This window comes from Telmatherina bonti, assembly GCF_933228915.1.
Source record: "Telmatherina bonti genome assembly, chromosome: 16".
In the NCBI taxonomy this organism is placed as follows: Eukaryota; Metazoa; Chordata; class Actinopteri; order Atheriniformes; family Telmatherinidae; genus Telmatherina; species Telmatherina bonti.
In genome coordinates, this window is record NC_136614.1 from 23,266,043 (window position 1) to 23,292,551 (window position 26,509).

Genomic DNA, 26,509 nt, shown 5'->3' on the forward strand with positions numbered 1-26,509 from the left:
GGGTTTTTTTTGGTTGTTGTTGTTGTTTGTTTGTCATTGTGTGTGTGGAACCGGGTGCTGTCTCACAGTTACTGATGATAGCAGGTTTGCATTTAGAGGTAGATGTTATCGGGTTAATGGAGCGCATGTTTTTAGAGAGGGAGTGGTTGAATGACTGTCATTTCAGGGGCTAGAGAGGGGGCTTTGTTTGCAGTGTCAATATTTACAGTGACACAAGCTGGATGAATGCTGACTGACTGGGGTGAATTGTATGTGTGTGTAAGTAGTCAGCATGAATGAATGTCTAATATCCCTCCAATGTGTAGCTGCAGGAAAAAAATAATAAAATAAAACACTTTAATCTAGTCAAGTGTCTTCGCTCCTATATTTGTCTCATGGCGGCACAACCAGAGAAATGGATCTGAACTGGGCCTTGGTACAGAATAAAGTTCAGAAAGTCACTCAGTTCAGTGTAATGTGATTTTAAAGCAAACTCTTCATCTGACAATCTACAAGCCGAATTTGCTATGCAAATCGTTCATGCAAATGAAGAAGACACAGCTCCCTGTAGTACTTATCAGCCCCCCCAGGCTTTTTCCATGACATATTCTGCCTCGTGCAACCTTCTTTATTCTGAGAAATTGGATTTTATCTGGAGTAGAAAAGGCCAGCAAAGTCCCTGCAGTATCTGTTTCATGGTTCAACAGCATGACTCATTCATCTTCATCTTTTCTGTTGTCCCTGCAAACTACAACTGAACACAACTTCATGCTGCGTGAATTCAGGCTACCCTTTGTCTACCTTTTAAGTTTGTTTGTTGACATAAACCAGTAGGCTCATGGCCCCAAGCACTGGTTACATCACAGAAATTGTCGTGTCAATTCAGAGGTTGACCTAAAGTATTATTTTTATTGTAAACACTCCAGCAGGGAGAGGCAGGCGCTGGAGTGATGGAAGAGTTTTCCTTTTGTTAACACATGTGCAGCCAAATGGAATCATTTTGCCATCTAGTGGTCAATAAGCACTCATAACTCCTCTGCTAGCTGTTAAACATTTATTTCCATGTTCACAGTGCTCAGAGGGTGACTTTCAGAACACAAGTGTACAGCTGAGAAGTCCACTGACTCGTCCAGACGCCAGATTCACATCGTGTTTGGATTTCTCCAGTGTCATCTTCTTTTAAAAATATTACAATCTTTGTGACATTAATTTATAAAGTAGCTGGCATGAAAACAGAGAAATACGAGCATTTATAAGCAGTAAATTTAATCTGCTGATGATGCTGTAGGCAATGGAAATACTTAACTGAAACCGTTTTTAAAACCACATAAAAAGTACAAAAATAAATGAAGAAAAAGGAAACTTAATACTTGATTACAAAAAAAGTTGCCATTTCTGAAACATTTATTTCAAATGTGTCAGGTTAAGTGATGGTATTATTTATATAAAGTGTAATAATAGCTGGATTTATTTATTTTTAATCACATTAGCTAATAGATTTTACAAGACAAACCAAAGATGCTCATCAAACTGAAATAGTTCAATCGGTGCGTCGAGAAACTGTACGTATCTGTAGCACTTAGTAAAATAAAAGTATGGCTCAGTTACCCTGTAACAGTGTTCACTCTGAGAGGTATTCAGAAACAAGGCAGCCTGAGGCCTGGATCAGGTCTGCACTGCTGGCCGTTATATGACTCAGAAAGAATAAGACGGCACTTTTTTGACGCTATACGCCAAAAACAATGTCTCACTTCGCTCCCAGTTCACAGCTAAAGACAGCTTTACTCGAAGTGCTGGAAAAGTCTGCTGGTAAACTTGCTTGTTACTTTGTGATCCTCCGCTACAGCGGATGCAACCGTGTGGCTCATACAAAGTGTAGCTTCCAGCAAAGTCAACAGAGTGCCCAAGTAAAGACATTTCAACAGCTACAGGAGATATAGACGGGAATGAATGGAGCCCACTATCTAAAAACTCAGTGGGTGGCTTTTAACATTATTGCAATGCACCTCATGAAAAAGGCAGAGATCACAGTTTGATTAACTTTAGAAAAAATCTGGGATAGAAACAATTCTTTTATATTTTCATTTGAACATAAAGAATCAATTTATGATCTTACATCATCATACTTTGTGTTATAATACCTTGTGTTGGCTGGATTTTTATAATCATAAAGCTTCACTGCAGCCAAAAGAGAAAAACAGGAACAATCTTAATTCTACATATTTGGAACCAAGTGATAAAAATATATTGTACATTTTACACTTTGACCATCTATTATTTACAAAAACTATTTCATTGGAGGAAGCGTTATATTCATATTTATCGATCTCATTATTTAGATTACACACGTATCACATACATTAAGTATAATTTTGGTCAATGAATTGCATGGTTTTTATATTAATGATAGCTTACACCTTTTCAATATTGCCTGCAGGGAATAATACATTTCATTTCAAGCTGTCTGTAGTTACTAAGTGGCCCAAGCTTATTCGTGAATTTTTAGTGCACACAGTGCCTGTTGCAAGTGGGATAAGAAAGGATTATAAAAAGTCTCAGAGAGGTAACACAGCAGTGACTTGATGATCATTGTTAACAGTACATTGGCACCTTGGCAATGACACTAAATCCGACCCTGATACTGGGTGAAAGATAAATCAGAAAATAAGCTGCTACAGTACTTTGTGTGTATGTGTGTGTGTGTGTGTGTGTGTGTGTGTGTGTGTGTGTGTGTGTGTGTGTGTGTGTGTGTGTGTGTGTGTGTGTGTGTGTGTGTTTCAGTATGCTGGTATGGCTGAAGAATAACAGGCAGGAACCGTAAGTGATCAGTTTGTCATGTTTCACTGACGGACCAAGTTGCTGTTAAGGCTTTGTTGTGTATGAGCTTGTAAAGTGAGGTTATACTAAATGCCCCCATTCAGCTGTTACCCACGTAACAGCAGGAGGACAGTTACATTTCCCAATGATCATACCCAGTAAAGAGAAGAAAACACTGCTGATAATTTGGCATGTGACGTACATCGTTTTATCTACAGATTACACTACTTCTATTAATATTATTTTATATGAAGACAAATATTTAGAGAAAAAAAAAGATGTCAGCTCAAGTCCAAAAACGTCCAGCTGACAGCATTCAGGTAAATCGTCCACCCCCTGATGTGACTTAAATCAGTTCTCTTATAAAGTCTTCCCCTGATAAAACCTTGACCATGCTATAGTTTACACGACCTTTGACTGACCAGCTTCGTGCTTCTAGGTAAAAACGCACTTCAGTGAAAAATAGACATGTGAGATTGTGATATGAAAAAGCATCCAAAAGGAGTGCAAGCAGTAAATAAAAAAAAAAAAACTATGAAAAAAGATTAATACACACCGTTTTAAGGTTTAAAAAGCATAGAATTATTCATAAATGTTTACAATGATTTCATATTTTCCAGCGCAGTCCAGGTGACTTTTATTTAGTTTTGGCTTTTTTAGATTCAACACGTCTTTTTTACGCCTCTTGTGTCCCCCACCAGAAGCGTTAAAACCTAATTCTGTTTTTTCTCTCTTTGAAGCAGACATCAGCCTTAAAGAAAAAAGGCATCTCTAAGATTTGTATTTTTTACAAATGAATTGCTTTTTTTCTGCAACGCTTCAGTCCTTCCCAGCTCCAGCAGAGGGAGCCATTTCTTACGTATCAAGGCTAAACTTTCTTCCAGTGCTCCCACTCACAGAGCCTGTGGAAAAACCAGCTGTGGGAGGAAATAGGCTGGAGATTAAACATGGAGCTGGATAAATAACTCCTCTTCTCCATGTATGAAGGTAGATAGGACACCCGAAGGATCAAGAAAACCATTAAGGAATGTTGTCTTCCTCTCCATCTCCTTCAGGCTCTTCAGTTTGCGTATCTGAAGGGGTGTGAGCGTATCGGAGGCGGCTCCAGCAAGCCTTGTTCTTGTGCAGGTGGCCCAACATAGTCTGGCTGAGTGGGCTGGGTACAGTGAAGCGGTGCCACTCCTCAAACAGAGGTTCTACGATGTAGGAGATGAAGCCTAAAACAAGTGGTCAACATCATTCAGCTGTGCAGATTGTTTATTCGTGTAGTATTTTGATTTTGTTCAAAGCAAATTAAAATGATGGTTGTGTGTTTATGTGTGTGCAGTGTCGTACTCACCAGTCTGAATAGCTGGGACTGAGTTGGCCTGTTGGTCGCACAGTGGACTGATCTCCAAGTCAAACTTCCTTTCCAAGTCACCTGCAAGACGTCACAAACAGGGATGACAAGAACAAAACAAGAAGACTTGGTGAGCAACGACTGATAAAGACATCCTGGCTGGTTTTAGATTTAAACTCCAATATGGTCTCATAAGTCTTAACACTGGCAGATCTTTGCCGGTCTGGGCCCGCTGGGGTCTGTTGCCCCTGACTGTGGGTGACTCTGGCTGGGGCCCCCCTCTGCCACCCCCTGGATGGGTACATGGCTGGCTCCTAGGCGGGGCGAGTGGGATCCGTGCTTGTGTGTGGCTGTCGGGTGCACGGGTCTTGGGGTTCTCCTGGCCTGCCTCTTGCCTTTGAGTGGGCGGGTCACATTGGCATGACCCCTCTTCTCTGAACACGTTCCACTGTGTATGCTCTGCATGTGATACAGTCACTGAATCGTTCTGCAGGCTTATTTACTGAACGCCGCTAGTTTTCTTTCAATGTTTTTTACTTAGCTTGTTAGTTTTAGGTTCTCCTGACAGTTGATGGCTTCGTCCTCCTGCAGGGTGAACATGAATCCAATGTGTGTATGTATATGTGTATTTATAGGCAGGTGTGTATGTGTATGTATATGCATATGTATGTGGGTTGTTCTTTCTCTAATTATTTCTTTCTGTCTCTCTCTCTCTCTCTCTCTCTCTCACTACGAGATGTTTTTCTGTTTTCTCTTCTTTTCGATTCTCTTTCCGTCCCTCTTCTCTCCTCTCCAGTCCAGTCCAGCAATACAAACTTTGTAAAACAAACAATTACACAAAATAAATAGAAAAATAAAATAAGAAGCCTGAAAAACAAGGCTTAGCAAAGTAAATTTGCTCAGCATCCAGATCATCATTCTGCTTGCTTAAATGCTGGACAAGACAAAAAAGATCTTAACACCGAAGCAACAATTACTGGTTTTGTAAAGCATAATTCTTCCAGCTTTTCCTTCAATGATTAAGACAAAGACGAGGACAAAACTGGTTCATTTTACCCAAATTATAGACATTTATCAGCCGTTGAAAGACTGCAATTCAGGTTTCCCTGCAGGCTTTTTGTTTTGGTCTTTTCAACAATCACGTTATGCCCTTTCAATATCTAAAAAATGCAACTATAACTGCTTTTGTATTGTAGTTATAGTAGAAATAAAAGCATAAAATTTAAGTATCTGTATAAAAACAAGAAGAAATGTGAACAATAATAAAGACCTATTCCTATTTATGCAATATGTATATTATAGTGCTATTCTTTGTCTTTCTTGCTGTTCAGAGGCCAATTCTCATTAATCCTTTAAAACAGGGTCTTTAAAGCAGTTTATTATGCCGCTGTATAGATGCCAAAGTGCCACTGAGACACATGTTATCATGGAGGGAGGAATGAGAATTTGCACGTACTTGAATTACACTGAACTTTCCAAAAGAGTAGTGTTTTGAAAAGAGGCTTGTAACTTGTTAAACTTATCAAGAAAGCACACAATTACACAAGCAGCCAAATGAACTTCAATAACAACATCTGCATGAAGGCAATCGCCTCAGCAGCCATTATGGATTCAGTTCTGCCTTTCTCAACACAAATACTAGAAAGAAAAGTATCATAGCTTTTGTTTTTGTTTGATGCTCACAGTTGAATGAAGTGTAAAGTGCATCCATGCCCAGACAGAAATAATGGCACACTGCAGACATGCTTCATGTTTAACTCTTCCTGACTCTTAAATGAGTCAGAGACAGAGAACAGGAAGGAAGGGATGTTTTAATGCTAAGTATAAGTCTTGGTTTATTTCATATCTTGTCTGATATGTCTTACTTTCAATGCGTCAAGTAGCTGTTAGAGTTTATAAAAGAGCATCAAATAAAATGATTAGGTTATTGATCATACAGCCAAAGACACATCTATCCATCTGAACATGCAAAGTGTTACATTCCTTTAGGCAGAGATTAAGTGAAATGCAATTCATCTTAATGCTTCATACTGTTTGTTCTGCTTAGATATGAGATCATGCGGTACGCAGGGAGATACATAATCCTCTGCGATGGACATGCACATCCCTACTCCATTGTACTGCAGAGAACCAGAATACTGCTATCTAATTTTCCCGTGTTTTATGCTAAATGGTATTTCAAAAGATGATTTGACAGAGCATTAATGGTTAAATATGCTACATATAACTATAATGGATGTAAAGAAAACAAAAAGTGCTGTTTGATTTTTAATCCAAGAATCATGGCAGTCTACTCACCTTGTCTGTAGAATTCCTCACACACCCTCTCACTCCACTGTTTGCTCAGTTCCCAAACCCGACAGGGGTTACAAACATCTGCACACTTTAGAGCAATCTGAAAGTGAAAAAAAAAACATGACTGTATAGCTGCCTGATTGAGCATTTTGATGTGCTTTAATATAAGGCAGATGGGTAGTGTACCTGCAGTATGAAGTGCCTATGTGAAGCCAGTTGAAGGTCAAGGTCCTGGTTGTCTAGATGTTCTCTGAATGTCAACAGGAACTCATTCTGCCTGCTGATGTCTGTGGCCAGGATGAGAGAGCCCAACTGTTGTTCAATATCCTGCCTGCAGAAATAGGAGAAAAATACAAGTTTGCACTCCATCTGCAACCTTGCACCAACGGCTTTTCTGAAAACACATCAATATATGTTAATCATATTTTCTTTTACCGTAATAATTTAAAATAAAAAAATAATGTAATAACAATACAATTACACAGGAAGAGAATTTGTTACTAAGATTATTGTTTGTGTGTGACTGTTCTTACGACATGTCAGTAGGTAAATGCGACAGCAGTCCCGACTCTCGCAGCATGCCCACCGTCGATCTCCAGTGGTGACTCTCCAGCACAGAAGTGTTCTGCACGATAAATAACATCCAAACTGTAATCCAGTCAGACGAGACTATAGATCCCACATCTTTCACCTTCACCGACGGCTGCTAGCATCTTTGCATGTACCTGGTAGAGGGATGCCAGGTGGTGTCTGGTCTTGATGAGAAATGGTTGGTTGACTCCAGGATGGTCAACGTCGTGGGCTGCAGCTGCAATCAGACCCAGAAACACATCCAGAGGAGTCAGCTGCTCGGCCAGCTGCAACACACAAAAAGTGATGGTTGGTACTTTCAGTAAATGTACACGTCAACGCAGAATAAACCGACTAATGTTCAGTTGCATTTATTTGTGATTAAAAGATAAATATAATAGATCTGTAAATGTGACAAAATTGTTTTTGCTTTCACAAACTGATCGGAACTCATCGGATGAGCATGGAGTTCATTTGATTCTACTCTTGGACCAGTTGCTCTGAATCTTCCTGTGCAAGAATGTGAAATCATTTATAAGGTCTTCTCTAAAAGGAAAGATCCGTGTTTATCTTCTGCTCCTGTTTTTATCAGGAAAGAGCCTGATTCAGACAGCTGCATAGTTACTGATACGTATCCATTTTCTTGCATCTAAAAATCTAGTTGTATTTCATGTTTCATAGCATACAGGTAAAAGCTTAATGATGAGTAAAGGGAAATGGTGTATTGATTAAAGAAACTGCAGACTTGTCATCTGCTGGGAGTGTTATCCGTTATATTGAATTTCATTTAGTGCTTTTAACAAAATGGGTGCATCACAAAGTGCGTACAGAGGAACAGAGGACACAAAACACTGAGTAAGGGAGAGATGCTTAATCTGGTTGGAGAGCTTTAGAGAAGTTTCTGAGCTCTGACCTTATGGAGGACAGCTAATAGATTATATGAATTTTTCAGTCTAATTTAGCTTTAGTTGTATAGCGCCACTTCACAACAATGTTGTCACAGGGCACTTTACATACACGAGTCAACATACACATCATTTCAAGCCAGTTCATACACAGCCTATAATAGAAACCAACTGATTGCATCGAATCATGACTTCGATCCAATCCCCCATCCTGAGCATGCACAAGGCGACAGTGGGAAGGAAAAAACTCCCCTTTAACAGGAAGAAAACCTCCGGCAGAACCCGGCTCAGGGAGGGCAGCCATCTGCCTCGACTGGTTGGGGTGGAGAGGACAGGAAAGACAGATCAACATGTACAACTGCACTTATTCAGGAAGACCTGCGGGAAAAGGAGAAATAAGTTAGAGACGGCAATATTGTCATATATTTATACATTAAATTATTAGAGAAATAGAGCAAGGTACATCTCAGTGCATCAGGTGACGTCCTCATTGTTACATAGGTAATGGATGGCTAGACTACCCATAACTATAAAAGCAATTAGCATAACCTGGACAGTTGGGTCCTGTACATGCAGACTCCAACTCAGGAGATGCTCATATAAAGGAAGGTTTTCAGCTCGATCTTACAGTTGTGGAGGGAGTCTGCATCCCGAACCAACAGTGGGAGCTGGTTCCATAAGAGAGGAGCGTGATAGCTAAAGGCTCTTCCTCCCATAGTACTCTTTGAGACTCTGGGAACCACAAGTAAACCTGCAGTCTGAGAGCGAAGTGCTCTATTTGGAATATATTGAACTATAAGATATTTTATGTACAATGGAGCTTGGTCATGGAGACAAAGCCCAGGCCTGCTGAAGACCTGCAGAGTGCGTATTAAAGAAAGATGTGTGTACGTGTCTTATTACCTTGGGCTCGTTCAGGTAGCAGTACATAGCCTGAGTGACATCCGCAGCATGAACAGCATTGTGATATGGATTCTGGGAATGGTAGTCTTCCTGCACCATACCTGAAAAAACGGGACATGTATGTCATCACACACATTAAGCTGCATTTAAAATATTACTGATGCTGCCTTTCACAGTTCAAATTAAATCATTTGTAGCCATTCATTTATATGTTTATATGACAGATGACAAATGATTCTATATGTTTTATCGAACCATAAACGCTTAAACACTATTGTACCTTTTGTAACAAATTCTCCAATGAAATAGCTTCACAGTTATCATGTTAGAAAGGAAAACTGTAGTCTATGGTGCTCTAATGTCTAGAAAAATTAGATGCCAGATAAAGTTCAAATTAATTAATCCCCTATAATAGTAATAACTAGATGCAACAACCTTTCAAATGTTCTGAGAATGAACATATAAACATCACCAAAGTCTTAAACTAATAAGGGAACCAATAAGTTGTGTTTTTTTACAAAGCTGTTTTACAGCCAGAATTAGTCTGAATGCAGCCACTTGCTGTATCACAGCTCTTCTTTTTGGAGAACACATCAGAAAAGAGGGTGTACAGACTAAAAGAAAAAAAAATAGAGCTTTCTTGCAGCTTACCAAGAAACCTGTGCAGTTTGACCATGTCCAACTGAAAGTGGTGAATAAGACCATAGACATTGAAGAGATGACACATCAGGGTGACAAGGCTGTTTCCTAAACCGTGCAAGAAAACAACAATAACAAAAATAAATTTAAAAGTACACCTGAAATTTGGAGCAGTTTGTGTAGGAAGAAATGATTGACTTCAAATATATTCAAATATGTACATCATAAGAAAAAAGTAGCTACATACAACCCAAAAAAGTATAAGTGGTCACAGAATGGATAATGATCGATGTCATTAAATCAAATAATTCATCATGAAAACAAACACTATTGAAAAAAAGAATCCTCTTACCATTTGTAAGACGATCAAAGAGAAAAATGTCAAAGGTCCACGTGCCTACTTTTGATAACATGTGCTGAAAAGAAATACAGACAGCTGTCAGAAATAATCAGAGTTATAAATAGTCCCCGTGGCTGATACAGAGGGGTGAGGATACTTCATGTCTGGATCTGTTTAAAAAATTGTTTGCATGTCCTCACAGTTGCCTGTCCCAGGTAGTCATCATCCAGTAAATGTAGAGACCCTGGGGTGTGGGGAACCAGCCCCCTCAACAACCTGGAGGCGTGACAGTATCTGTGGAAGCTCAGCAAGCGCTTCACTTTTCTCCTGGTGCCGGATTCCACCTCCCCCTGCTGGGCACTACCTGAAATTACAGTCAAAGTATAATTGAGCTTCATCCGCTCTGTGTCTCTCTCTCTCTCTCTCTCTCTCTGATGGTGGTTTTTTTTTTTTTTTTTTTTTTTTTAGCAGAAACTTATAGAAGAAACATTATAGTTAAATAGATAAAACTAAAATATTAAAAAATCTATCATCTAGGCCCATGATCACTGTGTGTGAAGATCCCAAAGTTGTACGAAAGACAACATTAAAATCTTTGGTTTCTATGTGATGATAACAATCGTGAGGAAAAGACACTAAACTTGAATTTAACCTACAGACGCCACACTGTGCCAAAAATCCTGCTTTGCAGTCCAGTTCGAAGCTCAAAGGTGTCTCTAAAAACAGCACAGTTGTACCCTAAGAGTATAATTAAATTGATTTTACCTCAAGGCTAGTTCCACAGACAATTGTATCCCGCTACTTATAAAGAGCTCCAGGGCTTGCAGTAAGTAAATACAAAGACAACCTTTATAAGATGCTGGTCTCAGTGATACCAACCATTTCTGATGTTTCTTAAAACACATAATGCTACATCTGTATTGTTATACCAAAAATAAACATTTTATGTGTATATCGTTTCCATCAATCTTCCATTGTTTGTGATGTTGCTTAAATGTGGAGCAATACTGCATCGTAATACTGAACTATGGAACAGCGGCAAGTAATAAACCTTAACTAAAGAAATGCTTTAATAAATGTTTTTCTATAAACTTTTATTGAACAGAATTTCAGTGTTTTCAATCATCAACTTTGTCATTTATTATAAGGATAAACCTGGAATCCAGCAGTACATTAAAAAAAGTTCTAAAAGATTAAAAAAGATTCATAGACTATATAAGAAAATTCTGCATTTTTCCCAATTTTCTGAAGCATCAGAATCGTGCATCTCTGAGCTTATCAATTCTTCCACTGATACAGATAGCTGCTTGAAAATCTGCACAAGTTTTACAAACAAGCTTACAAGTTTAAGCATCTTAGCATGATGCTCCATCGCATTTCCATTTTTCACTTGGTGAAAAACAAATGTAAAAACCTCTGCTGTTAGGGTGCTGAAGAGACCTTGCCAACATGGTAATTTACATCCCAAACAGAGCGATGTCTCTCAGCAGGAATATCTCTCCCTGCTGTTCTGGGAAAGGTGGCAGCACCATTGAGCGGCTAGAAATAGTGCTTTAGAGGAAACTATGGACTTTCCAAGAAAAAGTTGGAGACGTTCCATTCCTTCTAACTCACTCTCTCAGGAAATGCAAATATGGCCAAAATCACTATACAAACACCATCTTTAACTTATCTGGATCATATTCTTTTCAAACAATTCTGTATTTTTAATACATGGATTTAATCCCAACATAACAGCAATCTTGAAATGTTCCTAAAAGTGACTGTAAAAGTTGCATCTTTTTAAGTTACAACTTTGTCGTAATGTGACAGAATAAACAAAAAAAAAAAAAGTGAATAAAAGCAGCTGTTTTGGGATCTCAGCTGTTCTAATATTTTAGCCCTTCTAAACTCAATGGCAGTGGTCACCAACTCCCGTCCTTGAGGACTACCACCTCGAAGGTTGTTTATTGTCCCAGCAAGTCTGTGGTTGTTACAGCAGAACGATGCCAAACTTCAGTCTGGACGACTTAAAGCGTGACAAACATGATGTTAAACACAATTCTCTTCCTTTTCTTTTTTAACTGTGTTGCTGACATCAGATTCTAGATTTGCCTATATTTTGTGAAAATGATGAAGTCTTCTGGAAATGTGATTTGAACTTATATTGTTCGAAAATACAACAATCATGGAACAAAGTTTAGTTAAATCGATGAGAAAACTTACTTTTCAGGATCCGCAGATCGATCAATGGGTAAGAGCCTCGTCTTTCTGCCAGCAACACACCAGCATGACCAGTGTTCAGTCTGCCATCAGCTATCCCAGGAGAGACAGAAAGAAGGCTGGATTAAAAAGTGTAAGGTGAAAGGAAAAATATAGCTACTGTATTTGGTAGAAACAAAGAAAGAAGACAAACAAGGATCTTGTGGTTGATTAATACTGTAAGTACATCAGCCATCAGGACAATAGTGCTCTATATAGATACATAAGTTCAGATTAAGCATCTCTGTTAAATCATCCTCTGAAACAAGACACTGAATTTGGAGGACATTCTGCATGTGATCCAAATTTGCTTGAGGAAAATGGATTTCATGCCACTGAGCAGCTGATATGAGGACATGTCTGAGTACTTCTTCCATAACAGACTGCTGTTGTACCGAATGCACAGTTTCAAACAATCATCTTCTTATTCATTTTGACGCAGAAATACTTCCTTTTCGTAAAGGCTTTCTATTTAATGAGTTTGATTCAGTGACATGGCACACACTATTTAATCGCTTGTTTTCAAGAAAAGGTAAACAACTGATTCACTTCCAGGAGCATCAGGGCTTCGCCGCTGAATAGGTCTGCTCCATTTTAAAACTATATAGATGCTTGCTTTGTAAGCATCGATCAGATGGAGAAAGAGCTTGACAGCACAATGGAAGCCTAAGCACTGAATTAAAAATGTGCAATTCACACACCCTAAGGCGACTGACATACAAGACACAACAGAACTAGAGCTTGAGTCGTGGTACACATGCACGCACATGACATCTTCACTTGAATAAATGAAAAAACTGTGGGAATACTGAATAATTTAGAGAGCAGCAGTGAGCAACTGGAGCGTATTATATCCCTTAGGTTGCCAGTTCACATCACCTCTATGACCCCTGCTTAAGAGATGCTAAAAGTAGCTGTTAATGGATTTGGAGTCACTGTGGTTACTCCCTGGAGGTGCCAGACAGGAGTTGCCAGTATGGGCTTCAAAAGCTTTAAGTTTGCAAGCGGTTGTTGTTTTCATTGTGAGGAAATGTGTCAGTGCGTCAAATATACTGTGGAAAACTGGCTTGATTCCTGATTTACATTGAAACAAGTGAACAAATACATGGAATAGTGACTCAGCATTTTAAACCTGTTGACCTACTTTGTGCAACAAAAGAGTAAAAGGGGAAGAATCCTGCTATTTATCCTGTGCATTGAAGATGAGAGGAGGAGGAGGAAATACAGCTTCTGGAAAATACATATAAACGTCCCAGATTTTAGACAAATACATTGACACAAACTCCCCCTCCTGTTCTCTTTCTTTATTTTACCCTTCCAGATTTTATATGTTTATTTGATCCTGGCTCCTGTCTCTACATCCTCCTCTGTCAACCTTCACATCATCCCTCATTCCTTCTTATTCAACAGCTGTACGCCCTCCCTACATCTGATCCATCCTTTCGTCTCACCATCCGCCTTTCCCCTAACTCACCGAGTGGTAACTAGGTCATTGTTTCCACGCTGCACAAAACTGGGTCATTTAGGATGAAAACGTGAATCAGGCAGAAACGGTTTTAAAGAAGCAGCAACTCACATGTGCCTCCTGTGTGTCAACACTCACTTCGCATGTGTACACACACTTGCAAATGAGGTTAAATCGTTGTTTCCAAATGTGAAAACATGACTGCACACTTGGCAACTTCCTCCCACACACATAGACACTTGGAACTGATAGGAATATGTTGACTTGGCTTCACAGAGTCTGTGGGTGTCGGGGGTACAAACTGTGCTTTGGGGCTGTTTTCCCTTTTAAAAAACTGACAGCAGAAAACATCGCTGCCATATGCAGGAGCACTGACACTCAAACGCAAACTGTTCTAAACGCTCAATAGGAAAGGATGTTTCCTACTACCTGCAGCTATGTATGTTTCTTCCACATGTAGATACACACACACATTACATCTATACAGCTGTTTGGCTGTAATCAATTCAACTTATTGGATGTTTGAAGTAAAATATGTAATTCATTTATTTATTTAGTTTGTTATTCATTTATTTATTTATTTAAATATGTGATTTAAAATGGCACCAGTTAAATATAGTTTAGATACGAGCACTGCAGGTATGAATGACAGGGCAGTAATGCACTTTAAATTGCACCACGGAAACATATTAGTAGCACAACAGACATCTGAGATTTTTACTGAAACATCGTACACAATAGTTTATGACTGACTCCTGACCAATCCTCACGGTTTCTCTCTTACTTATTGGGACTTTTACTTCGATCTATTTTTTAGACCCCAAGCAGAACCTCCTGAGCTTTGTCAGATCTACCCTGAGGCTCTGTGAACTCTTCCAGTATGCCATGCATCTATCAGTCCTCATGTGGGAAGACAGAAAAAACTAACAACTAAATACCATGCACAGCCTAGACCCATTGTTGTTTTCCAATAGAAATATAAGTACAATAGGTGTCTGCAATGGACCACGTGTGATAAAATATGAGGAAATGGGAAAAACTGGCTGATTGATTCTATTTCCAATTAAGCTGAAATGTGAGAAATGTCAAGTTTTCTGTAAATGTAGGAGGCGTGAGAAAATCTAAATGGAAATGAGGAGAAAGACTGTAGAGTTTCACAGCTTTTGGAGGTAAAATTTTAACGAGTAAAGAATAGAGAAAAGAATGTCAAGTCAAAATCTGAAGCGTGAAAATAATCAGGTTCAACCCAAAATATTATGTCATTGCGTATGACATAGACTAAAGGGAAGTATGTAAATACTGTTCTTTAGACTTAGTTGTAACACAGGAAACAAAGCGCTACAGGTGCTTTCCTAACCTGGTTTAATGACATTACATGACACGATGATCTAATTGTCAGAATTCAGCTTTGCTCTTCACTCTGTAATTTCTTACATGCTTAATAAAGAAGCAATGCTGCCCTCCTGTCAATTCTCAAAAACCAGAAAAATTCTGGTCTTTCCTTTCCCCCTTCAAGTATTCCTCTGGTAAACGTCACACTGACTCACAATCACTGCAGACAACTTATCTGGTAATGTCTTGACACATTTATATGAGCTGCAATCGAACACGGTGCGGATAGCTTTTAACCACCTATAGGAAATCATCACATGTATGAGGTCATCGCAGGAAAGGGGAAAGTCACAAATATACACAAACCTCTAACTTTGACTTCATGAGTCACGACAGGGAATTCCCCAAAGACAGAATAACCGCTTGAGCGTAAAATCAATCAAATTTAGATTGTTCCATTTCTGTCATCAGATCATTACTTACAATTATTCAGTATTCAGTTTCTAGTCTTACACACGCATCTCACTGGCATCATATAAGAACGAAATCACCTTTATTAAAACACCTCAGACAACACTATATTTTCAAGAAATGATGGGTGTATCAGAAAGACAGAAAGCACAACATCAGGTCAGAAATAATTTTCACTCCAACAGTCACAGGGTTGACAGCTTTCTCATAATCAATCATTCCATACGGATGCCATGCAATGCTTTATACAGCCGCTGTTATCTGTAAAGATTAACCTTATTTCCTTTCAAACCTTCAACATTAAACATCAGTTTATGTTAAAGCATCCCAGCTTTATTTAACGGATTCATTCCAGACTGTCAACAGTGTTGCTTTGCATCATTGGACAAAAAAACAGACACAAGCTTTATTGATGATGTCATATCAGTGTCATCAGGGCAGCTGCAGCTCAGCAGATGGTACCACAGCTTTATTTATTGGACACTGGGGCTTTACAGCACAAATCCCTCATTTCACTGTCTCATCTTCTCAGCAGTCTGAACGACTCTGAGCCTCCACCTACGTTGCATATACACACACACACACACACACAAATGTGTAAGCATACGGCCAGAGGCATGCTTGTCAAAGTTAATCTGTCACACATGCAACCATCCAGTTGTCAAAAATGCAAACGTGTACCCGGGCATGGGTACACAGGAGAGAAGGTTCAAATTAAGATTGGTGTTGAAAAAAGAAAAAAAGATTTAAACCAGAGTCACAAAACTGAGCTGATAAAAAGTTTCATGATTTAATGCGTAAGCAATTTTAGTCAAATAACACACTGCTGGAGATTGAGCCTCCCCGAGAATCCTCAGTAAGTCACACACTTCCTGCTTTCCTCTCGCCCTCATGCAGCACACACAGCTGCTGGGTGCAATTTTAAACACACAACATACATTAAATATTAAATATTTATCAAACATGTGACTGTCACAAGCCCCCCTGTTCTCATATTTCGTTTGCACATTACCTTCAACATGTGCACTGTTGCGGTCTATGTCCGGCTTGACCTCTTCTACCTCCTCCTTCTCTGCTTCTACCCAGGCACTGCCTTGGCTCCTGTCTGGCCCTTGGGGGCCTCCCCTGCGAGCTCTCCAAGCCTCCCTGAGGTGCCGTATGAGGGCTGGAAGCTCCAGGGCCAGTGACAAGCCACCACAAGTAACAGGAGGAGTTCTTAAAGGTCCCCACACTGGCGAGCCAGGAGGCTCATCTGGACAGACCCCAACTCCAAGACCACAGTCCCGCATCCTGAGATCTGGGGCCCAAAGCCTCTCCAGTACTGGCATTGAAACGGCACGCAAGAGATGGATGGATAATAGGCAGGAGCAAGGAGAACAGAGAAATTAAAGTTGGATGGAGGCTGAAGTTGAGGATGGGGACAGAAAGAGGGATGGTTGCAACAAGGAGACAAGGAAGATGGAACAGCTCGCCGTCAGATAGCCATCACAGATGAAGATGAAGACAAACTAAGACAGCAGCAAGTCTAGATGTAGGACAGAGTAACAAAGACAGCACGGAAAGATGGAATCAGCAGCAGGAGGAACTGGGAGACAGAGAGCAAAGCAATGCAGGATGATTAAAAAAAAAATGTAGACAAAAGCTGTAAAGCAGAGAGAAACTCAAAAGAAAAAAGAATCAGTGTGTATCCGTCTCTTCTAAAGTCCGCCACCCATAGTCTGCTCATTCCTTCTGCCGCATTCTCTATCCTCTCTATCGCGCTCCTCAGTGTTGTTGTGGAGTCTAAAAGCCCCTCCTCTCCCCGCTCCAAGCTCGCTTAAACACTCTCACTCTGCCGATATGCTGCTACCTCAAACACAGGCCAATAGGATTTGTGTGTAATGCTGCGTCTCATAGTGAGTTTAGTTGGAACACAGTTGAGTGAGGTGAATACAACTCACGCAGAATCAGCCTCACCTCACACCCATTTCTTCCTAACAGAATAGATGTTTGTTACAACACTACATCCTCAAGTCGCTTCTTTTTAATTAAATAAAATTAAATGCATAAATAAATAAATAACTTTACTGAACTGAGATTCAAAACAAAAGAAGAAGAAAATCTGGATCTGAAATTAAAGGAATTAGAGAAAAACAGGTAAATGGTTGAGAGCTAGTGCAAGCATAGTCACAACATCCACTAATCTGGACATTCAATAAGAAACATCTTTATATATCACCATGCGTTCTGCAACTGCAGCTCTTAAAATCATACTGGCTGAACCAGTAATCTGTGTTGCAAGGCGAGTTTAACGTCAGATTTTTTTGGGATCGTCTGGTTTCATTTCACATGATGTCGGATGTCCTTGATAACGGATAACATGACACTGGTTATCATCTGGTTCTCTCAACTCTGGGTTCACCTTTGCAGCTATGATGGCAATTATGCCAAATAAGAAACAGACCCGCTCAAGAGGAGGTTAAATGCACTAGTTAGCATGGTGACCTATCCTTAGAACAAACAAAGCCAGGTTCAGGATAAAAACGTCAACAAGAGCACAGATAAATGACTGTAACGCACTAAAATCTAAGTGTTTTGTTTCTTTTTACATGCACTTAATCACAGAGGATGTAGTGTTAAAACTGTCACATTTTTCCAGGGAAATGTTCCCTTGAGATACAGTCACATGCAGACTAAAGTCCTGACTCACACAGACTCACTGATATACAGACTAAGTGAGGCACATAGCCTTGAACACAACATATCAGATGCAAGAACTTGAGAGTAAGGCATCAATTGATAAGAGCGTTAAGATAAAAGATAGATTGTTGCAAAAACTATGAACATTGAAAGGAGATGATGTGCAGCAGGGTAATTATGTGGAAATGTAGTATGGGAAAACAAGTTATTGTTACTAATGGGTAGTTCTTTTTTAAGTTAAAATGTTCCCTTCACTTATGTGTAGTGTAAGGAAAGTTGTGTATTCCCAACATTTGAAGTCTTGATACCAGCATGATGATTAATGCCCAGATATGCTAATTTCATCTAAAGATAATTAATAATTCTCTGTCACTACACACTGCATTTTGCTTTTTGCTTGGTATACACTGACAAAAGAATAACTGCAGTAACGCTGAACTCAGATTTGTGAGGCTGTGTGGAAAAAGGTATTTGACAGAAAAGAAAGAGAGCAGTGAGACAACGAGGTCAGTGGGAGTCTTGATGAGTAAACTGCTGGCTCTCAATCCGGAATCCAGGTGATCTCCTCGTTCTCTCGATCTCCCACACACAAGCACACATTTATGAAGCTAGGTTTGTGAGAACATGAATCTTGATCTTTACTGCATGTCAAAAGTTTAACTTTATTTCTAACCTTGAACTCTAAATCAAATCTACTTATTTGTTGTTACTTTGCAACATTAGATTCCAGCATACACAAACGTACCCATCTAAAAGAGGCACAATGTACAGTATACAGTGTTTTGTGTGTGTGTGTGTGTGTGTGTGTGTGTGTGTGTGTGTGTGTGTACTGGACTCATCTTTTTGATCCTCTTTAGTGACTGAAGTGGTCACGTTTCCCTGGCAGGTCCAGGGGTTAAGAACTGGGTCAGCTGCAGAATGAAATGGCCAGTCTTCAGAAACCAGTGGCACGTTTTTGGATGGATCTGCATTGCTGCTTGTTTGTGTTTGTGCACGTGCAAGTAGGTCAGCGGGTGAATTTTCTTTGTTTTTCCATTTAGTTTTTTTTATCCTATCTTAGAGGTTGCAAAGCATTTGTACTGTACTGTCAGAATGCAGAATTTTAAATCCCTTCAACTCCCACTCCGTCTATCTATTAAAGACATAAAACTCATGTCTGTTTGTCATTATTACAGGTTTAAAATGTCTTTTAAAATAAAAACAGCATACCTCCAATATTTTACTTACGTTTTAAAGCAATTTGATGTGAGGAGCACTGTGAAAATAATTTAGTCCCACTTCTGTCTTCATCGCTTTCCTGACTGCAGCTGCTCATCCTCGACAAGGTTCTTCAGCTTGGCTATGGTTTTTCCACACTGTCTGTTTCATGTGGGACTGATATGCCTTCCTGTTTGAAAGGATCTGAACCAGACTGAGGGTCAAAGTTGATCAACTCTGAATAGGGCTGGGACGATAGGCTTTCGTCCCGATTCGATTTGATTCCGATTTTTTGGATGCTGATTAGATTTAAATAATATTTCAAGAACGATTCTCACTATTCTTTGATATTGCTGATTTTTGTAGACTAAAAACAAAAAAAAAATGTACAAAACTTTTTTTTGCCAGTCATTTTTCTTGATTTTAATGAGGAAAAAACAACACAGTAGCCTGCAGCAGCAGACCATCATTCTGCTGCTATAATGCCCAAGAAGACAAGTAAAGATTAATAAAAACAACAAAAATGACAAACATTTTATAATGGATTACTTTTATTTATTTGAAAAAGAAAGATTTTTTTAACAAAAAAAAATCTATTTTAAAATTGTGAAGTAAAAAATCCAGATTTTTTATTTTTTTCGATTCGATTTTCCACCCCTAACTCTGAACCAGCAGTGGAAAAAGTCAAAGACTCAATTCAGTGTGCATGTGAAAGCAACAGGCAGGACCTCAACACACTCAAAAGACCTCAAAAGAAAATCATAGTTGTTATCAGCTGCTTCCATGAGGCCAAATTGCTGCTTGACAGCACACATATTCAGTCTGTATGAAAGACCAAAAAGGAGCTATATGAGAATATTTTTTTTGGTCTAATGTAGCACAACTAGAGTGTGAAAAGGGCTTATGTTATCAAATGGCTAACTCATATCAGGGCCATCAAAGACGCTGTTCAGATCAAGCATTAACGTCTGTCTTGCATGAGCCAATCAAGTGGAAAGCTGTGTCCCCACATAAGTTTTCAAAAACATGTCTTGAACGAGTGTTTCTTTTCTGTTCTATATTCAAATAAATATGAATTATTTTGATCTGTAAAAGGCTGATGTCTGACTTTTAACTCGACCAGAAGGAAAAAACACTTCCTGAATCAAGTCTAAATGAAAAACAAAAAAGAAAAAAAAGCCAATACAAACAGACCACATCTATCCTTAGTTGGGTTTTCTACTCACTCAAACCAACCACAATATTTTAAGTACAACTTAAATACTTTTACATGTTTGATAATAGTTATACCCAATGATGCAAATTTACATCACTATAAGCATACAGACACATAAATCTTTCCACTAGATGCCACTACATAGATGGTCATAAATGCAATGAGCAACAAAAATGTACTTTTCCTTTTTTAGCTCTACCTACCACAAATGAAAGAGTAACAACCTTCTGTTATTAAGTACACATGACTGATGTTTTTTTCCTGCTGCAACTCAAAAGTGACAAAGAGTAAGTGCTACAGCGGTTTAAGCTGCCACACAAATAAGCTTATAGAAGACAGTAAGAAACATCTGCTGCTTTAATCTTTCATTGTGATGGACGCACAGTCAGATCCCATTGATGTTTTTATTTGTCTTTAATTTTTTCCTGTAAACATGAATATATTAGGTAGAGGTCTGAATATGATGAAAAAATGCAATCTGTGAAATCACTGCTAAACATGGCAATATATTGCATTATGCAAACAAAAAGATGAACATGTGGTACTGGTATGCTGATAAGAGCTGCATTCAGTTTATGCCCTGCATAACTGTTAGATATAAAATAGCACAAAAGTAAAGCTTCCCCAAAGTGGATGGCAGCTCTCACTGATATAGCTCTGCTTGTCTTATTTCGAGTCCAAATATATATGATACTGTAACAGTTTTACTATATTTATACTGAAAACGCGGTTACATTGATAACTATTCGGGCTGTGACGATACACTTTTGTCCTGATTCAATTCAGATTTTTTGGGTGCCGATTCGATTTAAATTGCTATTCTCACAATTCTTTGATATTGCTGATTTTTGTAGATTAAAAACAAAATAAATGTATAAAACATATTTTTTTGCTCGTAATATTTCTTGATTTCAATTAGAAAAAAATGACACAGTAGCCAGATCATCATTCTGCTGCTTTAACACCCCATAAGACAAGTAAAAAGATCAATAAAAACAATAATAATCACAAAAATTTTTATACTGGATTATTTTTATTTGTTTGAAAAAAAAAATCGATTTTTTTTAAAACAAAAAATCAATTTTAAAATTGTGAAGCAAAAAAAAATCCTGACTTTTTTTATTTTTCAATTCTATTTTCCCACCCCTAATAACTATGCTACTTGAGCAGGTTACTTTTCAATGGGCATTAAACACATAATAAATACATAAATGTGCAAAATCGAAATTATGTTTTAGTTTAAATTGAAATGCAGGTTTTCAAGTAAACCACATGCTAAAGAAAACATCTAACTAAGCTAGAATTGTACTTTTGACACAACAGTGGGGCCAACTACCGCTGCTGGCTGTCGCTATTGATTTGGTGTGTCAGGGTCTATTGACCTGAGTGGCCTTTTCAGCAAACAAATCCCGCTTGAAAAACCTCAGAAAATTACTGCCAATTTAATCATTTTTCCTGGCAGATATTTCCTTGTTTGAGTATATGCCCCTTCAGGGCCTAAATGTTTAAACAGCTCTAACGACTGCATTACAGTGAAAAAAGGAGAAAAGAAGCATTTCATGGCTACGTTTCAGGCACTAAATCCTCATGGGCTGAGAGCTAAGTTTTGCTTAATAGCTACAGTATAATTTAGTGTCCCCTGTCCAGACACTACAAGAAATGTGGCTGGGGTAAAGCTGCATTAGCGCTTGTAAAACAAGAGAACAGAAACTGGACAGTGTAAACCAAATGTATGCAGGGATGGCAAAAATATGCTTCTGTGTTTGACAGGAAGATTAAGCTGGGCAAAAGGTTAGTGGAAGCCTAACAGACTCTTGCTAAATATCTGGATACATCCCATACACACAATCACACAGCTGACTACAAGCAATTTATTTACAACTTTTTGCACAGAGGTGTTCAAGTGCAGTAGTGTTCTTACCCAGCATGCGAACCTGTATGGCATTCTGCTCCGAACGTTTGAATGGGCCAGCTCCACACCTCTGTGCAAGAAAAAGATAAAGGGACATTAAAAAAGCGAGGCTGAAATTGATATCGTGCAAAAATAAACAAGGAGTATCAGTGACCTTTGTGGACAAATAGATTCTGTGCTAAAAGTCATGTGTGATGCTAAGAAAGCCTTTTCATAAGTATGTGCTATTCTGCAGTTTTTCCCACCAGCATTCAAGTTTTACAGCTGCATTTAATCTCAAACTTTTAACCTGCTTTTACTAACCACATTCATTATTCATATCCTCAGTTACAGAAATCAATATTTAAAATAATTTTTTCCCACTTGTATATCTTTTATTTGCTGGAATCTGAGTCAAATCTATATGGATCATTTAAATAAAAATGCAGAACTCCAAACATCGGTCATGATCTTATTGACTAAAAGAGGATAGGTGCATTTAGTGATACCAGCATCTGCTGGTCCAGAAGCAATATGACTGTGTTTTGGCCAGCGATACTGAAAAAGTGGGTCAGGCAGGATAGTGCTGTACACTGCCAATAATTTGCACATTAATCACATGCCCACATGTCTGATCCCCACAGTCAGCTGTCTTTTTTGTAGCTGTTCTCTGTCAAAGGTGTGTTTGTATCAAGTCACAAGATGATCATCTATTTAAAGAAAAGAGAAAAACATAATAACCGGATTCTTTTTGAGTTTTCTACAAACCACTGAATGACAACCCAAATATAAATCAACATTCTCATGACAAAGTGCCATGTCCATAACACTGTAACAACATTTTTGCCTGAAATTATCATTTTATGGTATGAGCCCTGACTGGCTAAAATGTTTATCGCTCACTACTTTTCGTTTCACAGCTGAGATGTTGTTTAGTTACTTCTTTTGGGAACTTTGTAGGTTTTAAGATGTAGCTTAGCCATTTTCAAGCCTTGTTTTCGAAACAGCAACCCACAATGCATTGCTCACATTGCATCTGAGCAGTTAAAATTGAAAGTGTACAGCAGCACAGGGCCTGCTACTACATCCTGATCTGAGGTCCTCACCAGAGCATAATTACAACCCAAAGCTCTGGGCTGCAGCTCAGGCAGTCTCAGCTTGGTGCACTTCCCGTTTAAGGTCATCTATTTATAATAACAAGTCATGGCTATAATAGATATAATAGCTTGGCCTGTAGGTGCACACTGGACATAGGTTTGGACTGGAGTGGGTTCACTAAGTAGTGTTATTTAACACAGTGATTCTCAAATTTCTTGAACCACGACCTCTAATATAACATATGTTGGTGTTTGTGACCCCTGCGCGATGAATGACTAATTGTGGGATATTTCAAATAAGTCATCTTACAGCCACTCTAAATGTAAGGCTGGAAAACTGTCAGAATCATCATAAATAAGGAGGATGGAGTCTGTATTAGATTCGGATCACCACTGTGACAAGAGATCTACATGCTACACCAACAGCATCTGTCTAATAGAGAATGCCAAATTCAGATTTTTAATGAAGGTACTAATTTCACTGCCTTATCTTAACCTTAATGGTCTTATTTTGACAGCCTTGGTAAAAATCCCAAATTCTTTTGATAAAGTTATACTATATATATTTTTTGCAATTGTCCGACGACACCCTAAAATTATCTCAATATCCCAAGTTTGAGAACCCCTGATATGTGTATGAGGGCTAGCTGACCCGAATGACACACACTAAATCATCTGTTATCTGTTGCTGCTCATTTTCACCCCTCTGCAGGAACATACAAACACACACACATTGTGTAGAAAGATTTGCATCTGAGTTAGCACACATTGTTTACTGGCAGGCAGGAAATGGGTGGACGGGGACAAACCAGAGGTAATGACTGTTCATTCAGCCCACGTGGCTATGGCATGTTTACAGGATGCCTGCTGGTGTCAGTATTTTCCATGATTTCTTTTCTATGCCCAAATCATCACTCATCTCTACCGTACCGCCCGCTAGTTCCAGTCTCAGTATAGCTCTTCTATTATGTGCTTTTGACTAGCAGCTACAAAACAATTACAAATGCAATAGTCTGTTTATCCTAAAATAACGGTAACAAGTTGAAGACCTCATTGTATAGCTCCCAGTCTATTTGTTTCCTCTTACAGTTATGAGCACTTCAGCTGCTTAGGATAATCATGTGATCTGATAGAAAGCTTAAGCCTTTACTTTGTTATATGGATTATAAATGATAAACCCCATAGATTATGTACTTTTATTAAGAAAATTCTTATAAACTCAGATAATATTTATCTCAATTTGGGACAATACTTCAGAATCAGGTTCTTGCACAAACTATTATCTGTCATGTATGTCTTTTTGTTTTTTATAGAAGAAATTGTCTTTAATGATCTTGTAAAGTTACATGTCTTATTAAGTATTTATTACACTCTTTAGCTTGCATTGTTGCATAGAAAGAAGAAAAAAAACCTTGAATGTTGTCCGCAGTGTCCAGGCTGCAGGTAAATCTGCTGTAAATCTATCAATACACTGACATGACCCATAGCAATAATAATACATCAGGCTTACAGTAGCCTGCAGCACAAAGAAATACACACTAGAAAATGTGCTTAGACAAAAAACAAAAAAACAAACAAAAAAAAAAACAACAAAAAACATACCTACTACAACAAACAAGGTCAAAGAGAAGTTTAAACTCAGAATTAAACATTTCTAGCCAAAACAGACAGCTAGCAGACCCATACAATTACACAGTTAAGCTATATGATGCATCACGAGTAGGTAAACGACAAAACGGTCATTAATTTGCTGTTTTTACGCTAACGACACTTTACAGGTCGGGAAACAGTTTTGTTTCATTTGGGTCTCTGCGGGCCTGTCACAAAACACAACAATGTATACAAGGTTGTTTGTTTAGAGGCACGCAGCGGGCATAACTGTTAAGTGTCAGTCTACATACCTCGACCATTAAACAGGACATGTAACCATCGTTGTTGCTCGTAGATAACAAGTAATAGCGTCGGTATCTGGCGCGTGCACTGTGTTTTCACGCAGAAGAAGGCAGGTGACTGTGCCCTGACTGACACCTGTTTTAAAAAAAACCTGGTTGTTTGATCCTCCTATCTACGCTTCAGTTGTGACAGACTATGTCTGTTCAGTGTGGGCTGTTCAAAAGGTTAAAGTTGCTGCTTTTCCTCCGCCTCGCCTCTCTGTGTGTTTGTATTTGATGAGCAAAGAGCCGCAGAGCGCGGGGAGGGGCTGGTTGTAGCAACTATGGGGCGGGACTCGGTGAACAGTGGACCAATCAGCAATGGATAAAAATCATCACTTTGGATGTGATTGGTGGGATTTGGGAAAACAGTTTGGAATACTTTACTGTCATGCTTGCAACAAAACAGAAACCAGTTCAGCCGAGAAAATTATTATTATTATTATTATTCATATTATTATTATTATTCATATTATTATTATTATTATTATGTTTGAATGGAGGTTTCTAGTTCTAAATCGTGCTTTGTTTACCCATGGTTCTACCGTCAGCTCTACACTTTGTAGCTCTGTGATACCATTCTTTTTATTTTATTGTCCTGCCCGAAACCGTAACAAATTATCATTTTAAATTGTTTTATTTCAATTGCATTACTTGTTGAGTTTTTTATGTTTCTTTTTTTTTTTTTTGCCTTGTCAAGCATTTGGATACTATTTTGGATTTGATAAAGCGCTATTGCTTCAAAACAGTCGAAATAAAAATCTGTTTTCTAAATTAATGACAGTTGGTTTCAATTTTTGCAGATTTAATTTCTTCAGTACGTACATAGAAACACGGATCCACTTAAAATAATTATTTAATCATAACAGAAGATGGATCCTTTACATGTAAAAGCATAATAATGATATGGAAAATGCACCTGCTTGCATGTGTGCTGACACCATTTAACCTCACTGAGCTGTATATTCCTTTATTTATTGCTGTTACATTGGTGTTGCTTATTTGTTAAAATAATTTTAATTAAATCAAACGTTTGTAAAAAATTAATACAATAATGGACCATACAGATGTAAGCAGTTCATTTTGATATGAACAAGGGGCACCTTGTCAAAGCTTAGTCCAATTTAATACACTAGCAATATACAATGCTGACCTCTAGTGGCAAGAAAGGGTATTGTTATATGATCTTCACTTACATGACA

The 26,509-nt window shown here is 38.5% G+C and overlaps 1 protein-coding gene across 2 annotated transcripts; it reads right to left on the bottom strand.

Moving 5' to 3' along the window:
• Positions 1-1,064: 1,064 nt before the first annotated feature.
• Positions 1,065-25,413, bottom strand: LOC306767790 (3',5'-cyclic-AMP phosphodiesterase 7B-like). Of its 2 annotated transcripts, XM_079255916.1 has the most exons (13): positions 25,278-25,413; positions 22,310-22,370; positions 11,993-12,082; positions 9,988-10,151; positions 9,800-9,863; positions 9,460-9,555; positions 8,809-8,909; positions 7,156-7,287; positions 6,964-7,055; positions 6,617-6,761; positions 6,434-6,530; positions 4,136-4,216; positions 1,065-4,013 (listed from the first exon to the last, which is right to left on the bottom strand). In XM_079255916.1, exons 1-13 carry the CDS (start codon positions 25,296-25,298, stop codon positions 3,817-3,819), a joined length of 1,341 nt encoding a protein of 446 aa, XP_079112042.1. In that variant the 5' UTR covers positions 25,299-25,413; the 3' UTR covers positions 1,065-3,816. The 2 variants fall into 2 exon arrangements, with proteins under 2 accessions (XP_079112042.1, XP_079112041.1); XM_079255915.1 differs by lacking the exons at positions 22,310-22,370; positions 25,278-25,413 and adding an exon at positions 16,309-16,628.
• Between the last annotated feature and the right edge of the window lie 1,096 nt (positions 25,414-26,509).